The following is a 14,439-nucleotide window of genomic DNA, read 5'->3' as shown; positions in this document are numbered from 1 at the left end:
TTCTAAGCGCTACACTTTATGCAATCATTGCATAGTTAGGGTCGAGTAACGTGTTTAGGCCACGAGAACTTGCCGAGTAGCCTAAGAAGACAATACTTTTTCTACGAGTCAATAAAATAATGAAACTCAATCAATATTTAATGTATGTTTTGTTAACAATCCATGTCAAAAAAAAACTTTTAATTTTCACCCATTTTTCGCGTAGACAAAGGTACCACCATCACCACACCATCACCAAAGGTACCACCACCAAAAAACCAAAGAAATAGAAGTGGCCAAATACTGTTTATATGTTAACCAAACATTTTTTTAATAAAGGTTTATGGACCGGTTGGAAGATCTTTAGGGCAATTTAATCAATCATGAGGCAGGAGAGCGTTTGTATTGCGTCATATTTGATAATTTAATTAGCAAAAATACGCCTATTTATTTTGAAACTTATTATACTTCTGTGTACAGAAATGTAGTGATATCACCATGATGTTTATTTAAGTTTTTGAGAAATTGTTCCACTAGTTTGAGACAATTATTATTATCAATGATTGTACACAAAGAAAAATCAAAAATCTCTTCAACGGCAGCTCAATGGTTCTCTTCTTATCTCCGCGATCGCCAACAAACGATTCGTACTGATCGCTCGTTCTCAGAATGGTATAAACTCACTTCCGGGGTACTTCAGGGCGGAATTCTCTCTCCTCTCTTGTTTTCTATTTTCATAAATCTGATTACGTCAAGCATCAAATGTTCTTACCACCTGTATGCCGACGACTTGCAGCTTTATACCGAGGTTAATGTCGGTGGCATCAGTGATGCAATTGTATTAATTAATGATGACCTTCATCGCGGCTCGGTTTGGTCCCAAAGGTTTGGTATCAATGTCAACCCTTCCAAGAGTCAAGCCATTATCCTTGGAAGCTCACGCCTTTTTTCGTCTTGTGATATGTCGTGCGTGCCACCAATAATGTTTGAGAACGTAGTGATTCCTCTGTCAAATCAGGTAAAGAACCTGGGGCTTATTATCCGCTCACGCGATATATGCAGCCGTAGACGCATACCACACCTAGAGGTGCCGGTGATGATTTTATACCGATTTATCGGATATCGAGGTTATAACAGGTAAAAGAACTAATATTAATTGTCGGTAACTACTCTAGCAAACCATAAAGTTTTTAATGCCTGGGTCTGTCATTTAAAAAAAATAAACAACTTCAAAAATACGTCACGACAATCGTGTGTGTTATTGTTTGGGCTGGTGATTTCGGTGTTTATTTATTGAAAACATACCGTAAGTAGCGTTTTTTTAGTTTACCCTGAATATAAATGTTTATAAACTATACTTTAAGGAGTAATTTCATGGTAAACGTTAGAACCGCTCGAATATTATCATATTTATCCAAGTACACAGTACAGTTTCCAAAATTAAATACAAAGTACCCGTGCGTACACCTAGATATAAAGTCCTTTTCTCACGCCCATTTTGTCGTACTAATGCTGGCAAACGCTCTCCGGTCTATAGGATGTGTTCTAGTTATAATGTCAGTTTCTCTGATGTGGATATATTTAGTACACCGCTTTACAGGTACAAACGTGAAGTTTTTGCCATACTGAATAGTAGTTCCTCCTGATTATGGATTATATTTTATATATTATTAATTTTATATGACTATATATGTATATATATATATATATATATATATATATACATATACATATATATATACAATGTATGTACACTTATATGTTTCTGCATATATTTAAGTCTAAGTAGTATATGTATGTTGTATATGTTGATATGTTTGTATGCGGCTATTTATTTATTAATATTATTGTTATGTTGTTATATCTGTTAATTGTTTAGTTTAAGTTTCTGTAATGGACGAAAAATTTTTATTTTCATTTTTAAATATTATTCCATCGGCCTGCGCGCATGTGTCACGCGATAGAATAATTTGTTAATCATTTGTGGAACATGTTGTTGGTTCATATTTAGTTATTTATTCTTATCAATGTTTGTTATATTTTCTTGTTTAATATGTAACTGTTTGTGTTCTTCTTATAAATAAATAAATAAATACACCAAAAATTTCATTCAGTGCTTTTTAAGTGCAGGATTGGCGGTGTATTACTGCATTTTATTTGAGATGTTTTTGTTGGTAGTACGGAGGGTATTTATTTAGCAATGCAGAATAATAATTTTTATTTATAAAAACTTATATTTAAACTCAATCCTTTTCTATTTTGCGAAACCAAATAGCCGCCATTTTGCGGTAGGAGGAGCGCATCGCGTGAGCGGTTATTGACACAGGCCTTACGTGGAATTCCCAGGTGTTTGAAGTTTGTCGTAGGGTTACAGACACACTAAGAGCTCTATACAGGTTTAAGAACTTTCTTCCAATTAAAACCAATACTCTCCTTGTTCAAGGTCTAGTATTGCCTGTGATTGATTATGCTGACGTGTGTTACAGTAATATCTCTCAAGTCTTTTTGAATAGATTAGATCGTCTTTTTAACAACTGCATTAGGTTTATTTTTGGTCTGCGGAAGTTTGACCACATCTCTGCTTTTCGTCGTCAACTAAATTGGCTTCCCATCCGTGATCGCAGGTCCTTAAGAATTTTAACCACTGTTTTCTCCATCTTGTTCGATCCGGCTGCGCCTGATTATCTTAAATGTTCATTTCAATTTCAAAACGCTCGGCCGGGTTGCGAATATCGATCTTCCCGTAGTCTTAAGCTTTCTATTCCTTCTCGTCGCTTTTTGGTCTAATTCTTTTACCCTTCATGCAATTCGTCTTTGGAACGCGCTCCCTCTCCATGTAAGACAAGCTCAGACCAAATTGTCTCTCGCATGTTGCGCAAGCATCTGTTTGACAATTGTCAAAATTAAGACACTGTATAATGTTGCTTTGGGTACATATATCATATTATTTGTTATTATAATATTTATATATGTAAGTTTATTATGTATGTATAATAAGTATGTTAAATGTGTGTTATTTATTTATACCATACAAATTTTCGATTAGTTTTCTAGTATATTGTTCTTCTTGTTTATGTGTAGCACCAACCTATTGTGGTTTTTTTTCCGTTTGGCCCAATGGTTGACTGGTAGAGAATGCCTTATGGCATTAAGTCCGCCATTTGTACTTCAGTGTATTGTACAATAAAGTTTAAATAAATAAATAAAAATGCCTTCGATCTGACAGATTGTGTGTCTGTTTTTGTGTTGCCCTAAAGTGGCAAAACAATCATGAGGTCATTCATTTTGTATCTTGTCCTTCAGATCAATTTCTAACTAAGCTCGTTCCTAGCTCTCGGTTACTTTAACTCATGGACTGTTATTCAAAATCATTCGCAAAAGATAAGTTCGCTGGTATGGGTCGCCATTTGTCAAGGATGGACGTTGATGATAGAGTGAAACACATTAATTCTTCTGTGTCTACCAATCGAATATTCTTTACTAGTTCCGAACACAATAGCGCTAGAACTTCGAACCCTTTACTCACAAACATTTACCACACACATACACACACACGCACACGCGCACACGCGCACACACACACTTACACACGCACACACACACACACACACACACACACACACACACACATACACACACACACACACACACACATTGTTTATAAACTTTCAAATTTGTTATGTTGTTAGTTTAGTTAGTTCATACATTGAAATTTTGTTTTCTTTTTCATTATTGTATAACCATAAACTTGATTTTAACCTCTGCAATAAGCAAATAAGAGAAAGAGAAAGTTGGAAAGTTGTCTGGGGTGAGAGCTAGTATCCTATATTACAAGCTTCTGCTTAGTTTAGGTATCAGTCTTTTGCTAACATAATAAATAAACACAATTTTTGTCTATCTTACTTTGATTCAGGTTCAGTTGTTATGTTTGTGGAGAGAAAATAAATATATTATTATTATTATTATTATTACAAAAATGTTTATTATTCGGTATCCAGAATATAAGTGACAAAAAATACAATTTAAAACAAAATGTAAACTTAATTGCTTACTAAGCAATACACACCACAAACTGCAGTTAGACTGCAAATAGTAAAGACACGTTTCGACTCCGTATATCATAATGGGCAAATGTTATCTTAACTTATACTTTACAAAATTTAATAAAAAATCTAAAATCTAGATCTCAAGAAAAAGCTCTACTGCTACATTAACTCTCTAAATCTTATATGTCAAGCTTAAAATGCTTTTGACCCCATAGATTTTATGGACTGCCATTTTCTCTACAAAATTAAGGACTGTTTACACGGGGACAATCGACGGGCCATTCCATTAAGCTAAGCCATAATTGGCGTCGTATAAATAGAGACAATCCATTATGGAGTGTCTTCAGACGATTGATAAAGACAATTCGCTAATTAGAACAATTTCTGAATTTTCGGGCCAATACCCCCACCACACGTGCATTGAATTAGCTCATTTAACGGCCTTGGCTGAACGTTGCATCCTGTTGCATTGCCGTTTAGCCGCTCACGCGATGCGCTCCTCCTACCGCAAAATGGCGGCTATTTGGTTTCGCAAATTAGAAAAGGATTCAGTTTAAATACAAGTTTTTATAAATAAAAATTATTGTTCTGCATTGCTAAATAAATACCCCCCGTACTACCAACAAAAACATCTCAAATAAAATGCAGTGTACTTGGATAAATATGATAATATTCCGTTTGAGTGGTTCTAACGTTTACCATGAAATTACTCCTTAAAGTATAGTTTTTAAAATCTATATTCATGGTAAACTTAAAAATCGCTACTTACGGTATGTTTTCAATAAATAAACACCGAAATCACCAGCCCAAACAAGAACACACACGATTGTCGTGACGTATTTTTGAAGTAGTTTTTTTTTTTTAAATGACAGACCCAGGCATTAAAAACTTTATGGTTTGCTAGAGTAGTTACCGACATAGCAATTAATATTAGTTCTTTTACCTGTTATAACTTCGATATCCGGATAAATCGGTATAAAATCATCACCGGCACCTCTAGGTGTGGTATGCGTCTGCGGCTGCATGTATCGCGTGAGCGGCTAGTAAGGAATCTTAAAGAAACTTATTGTAATACTGGCTTAAGTGCAGATGAACGTTGCAAATTTCGCACTTTTCACTAGACTGGCTGCTTAATGGTTTTGTGGAATATACATATAAATAGGCCGTTAGGAACGTATAATCGGCTGTTGCCTGAAGGCAAAAAAAGGAGACTGACTGGATCATTTAAGCGTAATGTAACACGCTACGATGTGAGCATTACCAAGTGACGGGACGAACAAGTCGTGCGTCTGATGGTAAGCGACACGCCTGTCCATAACAGTTGCAGTGCCACTCAGAGTTTTAAATCACAAAGATCTGAGGCGCACCGCCACTGCGCCCGTCACCCTGAGACATAAGTTGACAAGTCCCATGTGTCTGTAATTTCACCAACACCTTGCCCTTCAAAACCGGAACACAGCAATGCTGATATTACTGCTTGACGGCAGAAATAGATAAGGTGGTAGTATTTCCCTGGACGAACTCTTTCACAGGGAGTTTTACTGCTACTAAATTGCTACCTCGCGTCCCGTAAATTAATATAAATAAAATAAGGACAGTAGAGCTAGCAAGATAGGGTGCGACTTGTGTGATAGCACCAAAGAAGCGCGAGATATTGCTATTATCTATGGAAGTATAGCAGTATCTCACGCTTTTAGTCGCTCTCACGCAAGTCGCAACCTATCTTGCCAGCCCTATATGCGGAGAAAATGTGACACAGATCCGAGGTCGACAAACGCCCGATGGTGGCTTACGGGGCAGCGGGCGGCGCGTCATGTTAAATACATAAAATAAAATGAGTTTATTTCAGATAACACAAAGATCCATAGAATTTTAGTGATGCAAAAGTTATATAACTATGTTAGTATTATAAAACCAAATAATTATGTTAGTACGTAAATTTAAATGTAGAGAGGACCAGTACCTTAAGAGACCACTGTCCCATCTATCAGCCATAACGTTCAGTAGTCTGTGGCGGCTGACGCGCAACCTGCGCATTGGCGCAGCGCAGCGCTTACGCAACGTCGCACAGAAACCATCAACGTTAAACTTGTAGGCAATTTGCAAATTTTGTGACAAATGAGAACTTAATATTTATAGGGCTTCAGTTGAAAACCATATCTCCATGTAAAAATTATGTGCAAAGTTAGATATTTTATTCTTAAGTGGGTAATTTGTTTTAGTTTATTGTTAGTTTAGCCTTTTTTCTAGACTTTATATGATCGTATAAAGTACATCCTATCGTGTAACAAATTAGCACATTCTTTAGACAATATCCTTAAGTATATCGTAAAGTTTTTGTAAGATCGTTGTTTAATAGTAAATCCCTAAACCATTTGATCTAGCAAAACAGTTTTTCCCGCTTCTCTTCCGATGACACGTCTTAAGACTATTGTGAGGAAAAGTGTTACTAACATATTCTAATATTTTATTTAACAACTAACAACAATGAGCTTAGAATAATAACGCATAGAATGATAGTTTCATATCAAACGAACTGTCACAAGTGAGGCAAAAATCAAATTCATGTAGGCTAGTTTTAGTAGTAGGTTAATTTTCGGATTTAGTGAATATTTATATAAAAATACAAGTTGAAACGCGTTACTTCCTTGTGGAATGTGATGTTAGTATCTATTTTATGTTTGACTGACGTATTTTTACACTCATTTACCGCACGTTTCGTCATTTTTAGCTAAAATTCTTGATCTGTTCGCGGTGCAAGTTGACCTTGAGCACTGAAGGCCCGCCCACTCGTGTAGGCCCATTAGGCGCGCTTCAATTTGCCTCACTTAGCGTGTGCGGACTAGGTTTCTATGCGTTATTATTCTAAGTCAATGAGTTATTAAACAAATCGTTATCACCAACAAATTATACACCTTACACCTGAGTAGGAATGGGTAATATAGCTTTTTTTGAATACCGTATCGAAACTATATATCAATATTCGAAATCGGATTTCGGACCGTATAATATTGGATATAATTTTACAAGAGCAATGCAGGTCAATGTTAGTGTACAGTTTCGAAGACGCACAAAAAATAGTTTCGCGTTGATATCCACTCAGTGAATATCTGATACGAAGTAATATCGGTATATAGTTTGGAAAATATATGATTTCGTGTTGGTAACCTCTCGGCTTGATATAGCGTCGCTATAAAATACGTGATTCGGAGCAATATCGAGATATAGTTTTTTAGATACGCGATATCGGATACTCGATATTACCACAATATATAGATTGAATAACTATATACGATTTGTAACGCCCATTCCTACTCCTGAGCTGTCCTCTAAAAGGTTTGGGTTATACTGAGAGAACCCAGTGAGACAATGGTTTCTTCTCCCTGTGGTCATCTTTATATGACTTCGAATCCTAAGTAACGTACATTTGCAACTGTTCACTAGCAATAATTTTCGCTAAAATCGTAAAGAAACTTGTATCTTAAAAAAAGTTCACAACCCTTCGGAAATATATCCAAGGCCCCAACACGCATTTGATCAGCATTTAATAGGTTGACACACAATAGATATAACACATTTTAGTTGATATCATTCATCAGCTCAAATAATATTTTGCAAACTATCATTATAATAGTATAATAAGGCATCTAGTGTAACTCGATAAGTACCTAGCAGCGCAGATTCTACGTGTGTACGAACGCACACAATCCCATAATCTCGCAGAGCACTCGAGTTGCACATCAAGGGTTGTCACACGCGCCATTCATTGCAGAAGAATTCGCTCGATGTTTAAAATATTCAAAACATTTTTCTATGTCAAATTTACCATTTTTAGATTTATAAATGCATCGTTATGTATGTAAATACAAACTGCATTTAATTTCATAATCACACTCCCATGATCAATATGTAAGTACTGCATTTGACAAAAGTTATTGCAATGTACCACGAGTATATGAATACCTTAATTTTTCTAATAATGTTCCTGCAATCTGTATGTACAACTACTACTGGGTAATATTCCGAAAACTTTCAAATAGTGGATTTTATTCTGAAAAAAATCCCGAAATATATAATTTCGAAGGCTTATATTTTGTGCAACGTTTGGAAATATCTTTCGAAGTTATAAAATAAACTTGTATAGTCAAAAGCCATATAAAGAAAAACGAGAGTGAATATGAGTTCACAACAGGGAAAAAACCTTTATAATAGCTCCATCGTTCTCGTCCAGTAATTTCAACTTTTGACAGGTGTCAACGTCAAAAGTGGGTAATTAAAGGAAAAATATTGGAAAATTATCCGGAAAACCATTTATTTTTCTGAAAAATAAGATTATTACAAAATGGAAATTTTTCCACTAAGTACAACTAAAATAATAATGTGATAACAATACGCTCCAACTAGGCATTGACATGTTGAACAGGCGGGAGTTACACTACATGTCTTCTTAAACTACATCATTATGCTTACAGCTACATTATTTTGTTAGACATAATTGCGTTACTTAATTATTTTGCTTGCAGGGTTCCCTGGGTTTTCAGGTCAGTATAACTACCCCCGGCCTTCAGAAGGTATTGCTACACAAACCTTAGAATGTCAAGTCACAAAATTTTATTGTATGAGCACTACACTTTTTCAGAGCATAGTCATGCGTACGCGCTTTGTACAAACGGAGTTTGATTCTATTTCCTGCGATAAATATTAAACTAATTGGTATTCAGTCGACACGATCGTGAAGTTAATATTTAGGGTTGTGGTTTATTAGTTTCCTTTAACTGTCACATCAAAATGTCACTACTTTTCTTCGTGCTGTAGTGCTTTGTATCTTTGTATCGATACAATATAATGTATTTATCTCGTGAGTTTGGGTGTAATTTGTGATTGTATATATGTGTATACATAGCACCCACGACACAGGGTTTCCCTAGTGTGGTGATAGCCCCGACTCAAGTACTAAAAAACTACTAACGAACTGAAAAATTCCCTCGATCCGGCCGGATTCAAACTGACGTCTTCTAGCAGACCATGCCAGACGCTATACCAACTAAGCCACGGAACGAACCAGCGGACCTCACGAATTTTTCTGTGTGCTTGCGTCGTATCTTTGTATTTGGTTTTTCAACGACTTGTTAGCCGTAGCGCCATCTATGAGAAATCTATGATATTTCATCACCCAGTTAGATACTCTATATTAGAGTCTATATTATTTACTATACGATTTCAATGGACATCAAATTATGAAACGCTTAACGTGACCGCGAAACTGACTAAAACGAGCTGTTTGCATAGCGCAAGTATGTTCGGGCGCCATTGAAAGGGTTGTCACATACTGCTGGCACCGCTTAAGCATGTCCTGTAGATTGTAATGTGACGTATTTTACAAATAATAGACATCCTACCGCAAAATGGCGGCTATTTGGTTTCGCAAATTAGAAAAGCATTCAGTTCAAATACAAGTTTTTATAAATAAAAATTATTATTCTGCATTGCTAAATAAATACCCTCCGTACTACAACAAAAACATCTCAAATAAAATGCAGTAATACACCGCAAATCCTGCATTTAAAAAGCACTAATGAAATTTTTGGTGTACTTGAGTAAATATGATAATATTCCGTTTGAGTGATTCTAACGTTTACCATGAAATTACTCCTTAAAGTATAGTTTATAAACATTTATATTCAGGGTAAACTTAAAAAACGCTACTTACGGTATGTTTTCAATAAATAAACACCGAAATCACCAGCCCAAACAATAACACACACGATTGTCGTGACGTATTTTTGAAGTGGTTTATTTTTTTTAAATGACAGATCCAGGCATTAAAAACTTTATGGTTTGCTAGAGTAGTTACCGAAACAGCAATTAGTATTAGTTCTTTTACCTGTTATAACTTCGATATCCGATAAATCGGTATAAAATCATCACCGGCACCTCTAGGTGTGGTATGCGTCTACGGCTGCATGTATCGCGTGAGCGGTTAAGTTACTTGATTTTAAAGATATTACGTAGGTCACATTAAAATCGGAAACTGGTAAACGGATCAAAATTAGTGGTAAAAACGAGCAAGAGTAAATAAACATTTGGAATTAAGTGACCAGGAACCAGAGCAAAGATGATAAAAAGGCGGGATGACAATGGAAAACGTCCCATCGTCACATGACTATGCCCTTAAAAGTATATAATTATGTTAGGTGTAGCAATAGCTTAATAGTTCTGTGAAACAAATGCATGATTGAAAATATGAATTTTTGTTAGCTTCCCTTTGTGGAAACGAAGGACGTAACGTTTCAGCGCATGCAAAATTGAACATAAATCACATGTCCATGCGATAGAAATTACTATATATTTATTAGCAACGTTTCAGGTCCTTTACTAGTACCATAGCACGACTGACAAACGTTATTAATTGTTAGAAGCAGTAGAGCTCCTTGTGAAAGGGTTCGTCCAGGGAAGTACTTCTACGTATCTATTACAGGTTAATGGGTCTTGTCCTCTTAAGTCTCAGGATGACGGGCGCAGTGGGAGTGCCTCTCAGATCTTTGCGATTTAAATCTCTGAGTGGCAGTGCAACTGTTATGGACAGACGTGTCGCTTTCCACCAGGTGCACGACTTGTTCGTACCACCACTTGGTATCTCAAAAAAATGTTATTTCAATCACAGTCAACCGTGACCATGGCACCTGTACTGGGACCGAAACGTTGATTCGTTGGAAAAAACAAATATACGCCGTTTAGATCCGTAAAAAGTTTCTTTTTCTACGTCGACACCGCAAATGAATGCTACATTAAGTTAATTTTGGGACCTATTCTGTTTTTATTTTGTCTTTCTGTGTTTTTTGTTCCTTTATTTTTTTTTTCATAAATTTGCTTTTTTTATAATAATGTTGACGTAATGGTCATTGGAGGTATCGATGTGTAACAAAAATAATAATATAATAATAATAACGCTCACACTCAACATAGCCCTGCACTAGGAAAACCCAGAGTCGCGGTTACCACGGACATACACATAGACAACCACAAATTACACCCAAACTCACGAGAGAAATAAATGTAGGCCATACAAATATTTCTCACAACCCGGGAATCGAACCTAGGACCTCTTGCATGGCAGTCTGGCATGGTAACCGTTCGGCCACGGGGGCAGTTAGAACTTCCTTATGTATACCGGTATTCTGTTTTTACTGGTACCAAAATTCTGCATTATCAATGAAACGCCTTAAATGGTTCTCTCACTTGGTCTCTGTTTATCATTTATTACGAAAGCCTCATAATTACATATAGTATAAGAGAGGGATTATACCGTAAATTAATCTCTTCATACCAAATAAAAATATTTTTTCTGCTATTTGTAGACCAAATTTCTTAACAGATATCACTTCAAGTTTAAGAGCGAGTTTAAATGAGTTCTACGTATATTGAACTTATTTTGAAACATTCCTTTAAGTAATTGCTTCTACCGGAAATTAGCCAGGTGACCTCTCACGTAGAACCCCGAGTGTTAAACCATTGGTAGTTAATTTTATTATTTCTATGTGTTCTGATTTCAATGGACGGTTTATAAATGTTATTTGTGGAATCATTTTTACATTCAATTATAATTGGCATGACTTTATTTTCTTGCACGTAATTCTATTTTAGTTTACTCACACCATTTTCCTGCGATAGTGTATATTGCTTAACTTGGAATAAATAAACCCTTAGTAACGTCTTAACTGTCGTTATAAACTTGTTAAAAAATTTAACCCTTATGATACCAATCATCGTTTAATTTTGACGTGAAACTTTTTTTAATAACTTAAAGTGACAGGGCGTATGCCTGGTGGTAAGGGTCACGTTTACTTTGTGAGTGTAGTTGGAGTACCAATAAGAGCTTTAAACCGCCAAGACCTGATCGGCATTGTCACTTCGCCCGTCACTATTAGATATAAAGTTGACAAGTTCCATGTACAGTGCTTCTATTTTCTCAGTGTCTCTCGGCAATTATCGGATTTCCGAATGCACACAAATACTAATTTCCATGCCTTAGCTTAAAATCTATAATAATTTAAATTTTGAACAACGTACTTTCTTGTTGTTTTGTTTTGATTTTCGTGTGAACTATATTTAATAACATTTACTCCATGTCAATAAGCAAATTAACAAAGTATAAAGGAAATAAAGTGTGCTTCTTATATATAACTAAAAATGGATGTTTTTCCGGTTATTAATCATTTCAATTTAGTCCGTACCTGAACGCATGTCTTCATCTGACATAGCTATTATGTTAGTATGTTCGCCATCGATGATATAATCACTTTCTGCGCTTCTCGAACAGGTATCAGCTTCCTGTAAAAAATACAAGTACACGCTGTAAATTATTTGTCGTGCTTGTTTACTCCCATTGTATAATAAATAAAAAATGTAATAGCAACTGTATATACTTCCAAATCGACTGATAGCGTCTAGTCTATACCAAAGGCAAAGGACAATTGAATAAAACCCGACGACAGCCGGAACACGAAGTTTGCCGAGGGACATTGAGAAAATAGGAGCACTGTACCCGTAGTTTCAACATGAAATTCAAATCTGATCTATTTAGAACCCTCAAAACTGATGGTACGTCCAATAGTCCAACTCGAGAAATATTAGTTAGAACTCGAGATTTCTCGTTGATTCCTAACTACCATCGCGTCGATGACATCACATTACTTATTAAACTAAATTGAATTCTCCCTTGTTACAGGCAAATTCCGTCGCGAATTCCACAGATCCTATTTCAAGTGCTTCTGCTGCTGTCACGGATCCCCATCGCCAAACCAAAACGGTACCTCCTTCGCACCAATCGGAAGCTCCAGAGCCGGTACCACAAGGACCATCGTTAAGAGACACGACTCGTGCGTCAGTTACAGGCTAACTCATCTCTCGCCATCAAATCATAATAGTATCAACAGGGAGTATGTAAGAACAACAAACACGTCGTTCATTGAACAGATAAATGGTAACCGACGGCCAAAAATCAGAGACGACTCCATAAGTGAATCAGCAACTAGATTTACTCTAACAACCGATATGGGTAAGGATTGACAATTAGGCAAGGATAACTTCTACGTCTGCTACAACTCAGATATGAGGAAACGTAATGATGGTATCGAAACTTATATAGCAAGAAGTACTAATAGTATACATTGTAAACCTTATTATGATTGTTTTAAGGGTGAAGGGCCTAGTGGGGCGATATGTGAACTTAATCACAAGAACGTAGACGAACGACACAGTGATACGTATACAGACTATAGGGAGAGCGCTGAGAAAGAATTGTTTAATATGAGCGAGGAAGAAAAAAACGGGTTTAAATTTAAATTTAATCGTAGTTTGAATAGTTGTCAGATTAAAAATAAAAGAAAAATTAATACGGTATACTAGGACTAAGCATTTATTAAAGTAAATTTAGTCAATAAATCTGAATGTGAACTTATGTAGAAACACAGATCGACGTTATTAACTATCTTGCTAGTTTATCGCTGGATACAGATCTTTGTAAAGTAGAATGAGCTCCAATTTAGGGAAGAAAGATTCTTATAAGTTACAATCACGAGCCGGAAGATGCAGCATCGTCACGTGGTGAAGATCGCAAGGGTCCGTTGGAGACAGACGGATAAAAAGACTGCATAACGGCGTACCACTGGAAAAGCTCATCGTTTCAACAGCTCCTTGGGCATCTGCCTGGAAAACCAGTCTGAAGTAAAGTTGCAGTTTTTAAACCCAATCTCTAAAAGTCGGAGAGTCTAATACGAATATTAACTTTGGAAATTTGACATTTCGTTCTGAAATTCGAAATCATCAGAGTTTGAAATCAAAAGGTAAGCTTGGCTTTATGCGAGACCAATTAATAGACGCAATCATACAATTATAATATTTATGCCACAGGCAGTAAGTCTAATTTAAAATTACCTTTAATATTGACTCCGCGATTCCATCTGTTTGATTAAGAGTCAATGAAACAGTATAATCTTCAGAAGACGAATTCCGTATCTTTATTGTGTTCGCAACCATCACCAAGTCCAACAAATTACATATACTTAGTTTTGTAACTACGTACAAACCCATGCAATCGGAATATCTATAAGTTCATTAGAATTGAAGGGCCCCAATTCTGCTATTTTTTTGAAACCGCTCGTCTTTGTAATTCCATTGAGACTCCGCTAAGATTGTATTGCAATTATGCAATGGTAGTTGGGTCTCAATGTAGTGTCAGTGGAATGGCAGTGATGCAATGGTAATGGCAATGGCAATGCCAAACCATAATGACAGAGTTTTGTCGGGCATATTGTCGGATAACGTGTGTCGAAGTTCAATTTTAGAGTCCTTAGGCTCGCCATTGAAAATCGGAATTCCAAGAAATGCAATGGCATTCAATGCACGATGGCTA

General features: G+C 36.0%; 1 protein-coding gene across 2 annotated transcripts in view; it reads left to right on the top strand.

The window, feature by feature from the left end:
* Nucleotides 1–13,267, top strand: part of LOC113229039 (orexin receptor type 1-like) — a 288,399-nt gene extending 275,132 nt beyond the window's left edge. The window contains exons 9-10 of one of the 2 annotated variants that reach the window (XM_026462515.1): nt 8,549–8,566; nt 12,754–13,267. In XM_026462515.1, coding sequence (XP_026318300.1) covers nt 8,549–8,566; nt 12,754–13,094 — 359 coding nt within the window. In that variant the 3' untranslated portion in view covers nt 13,095–13,267. The remainder of the gene's footprint in view (nt 1–8,548; nt 8,567–12,753) is intronic. The other variant, XM_026462516.1, reaches the window with a different exon arrangement.
* The last annotated feature ends 1,172 nt before the right edge of the window (nt 13,268–14,439 follow it).

The sequence above is a fragment of the Hyposmocoma kahamanoa genome, unplaced genomic scaffold (assembly GCF_003589595.1).
Source record: "Hyposmocoma kahamanoa isolate Upper Pololo Valley unplaced genomic scaffold, ASM358959v1 270, whole genome shotgun sequence".
In the NCBI taxonomy this organism is placed as follows: domain Eukaryota; kingdom Metazoa; phylum Arthropoda; class Insecta; order Lepidoptera; family Cosmopterigidae; genus Hyposmocoma; species Hyposmocoma kahamanoa.
Note: the sequence above shows the minus strand (reverse complement) of the source record. Positions and strands in the feature narration are given on the sequence as shown.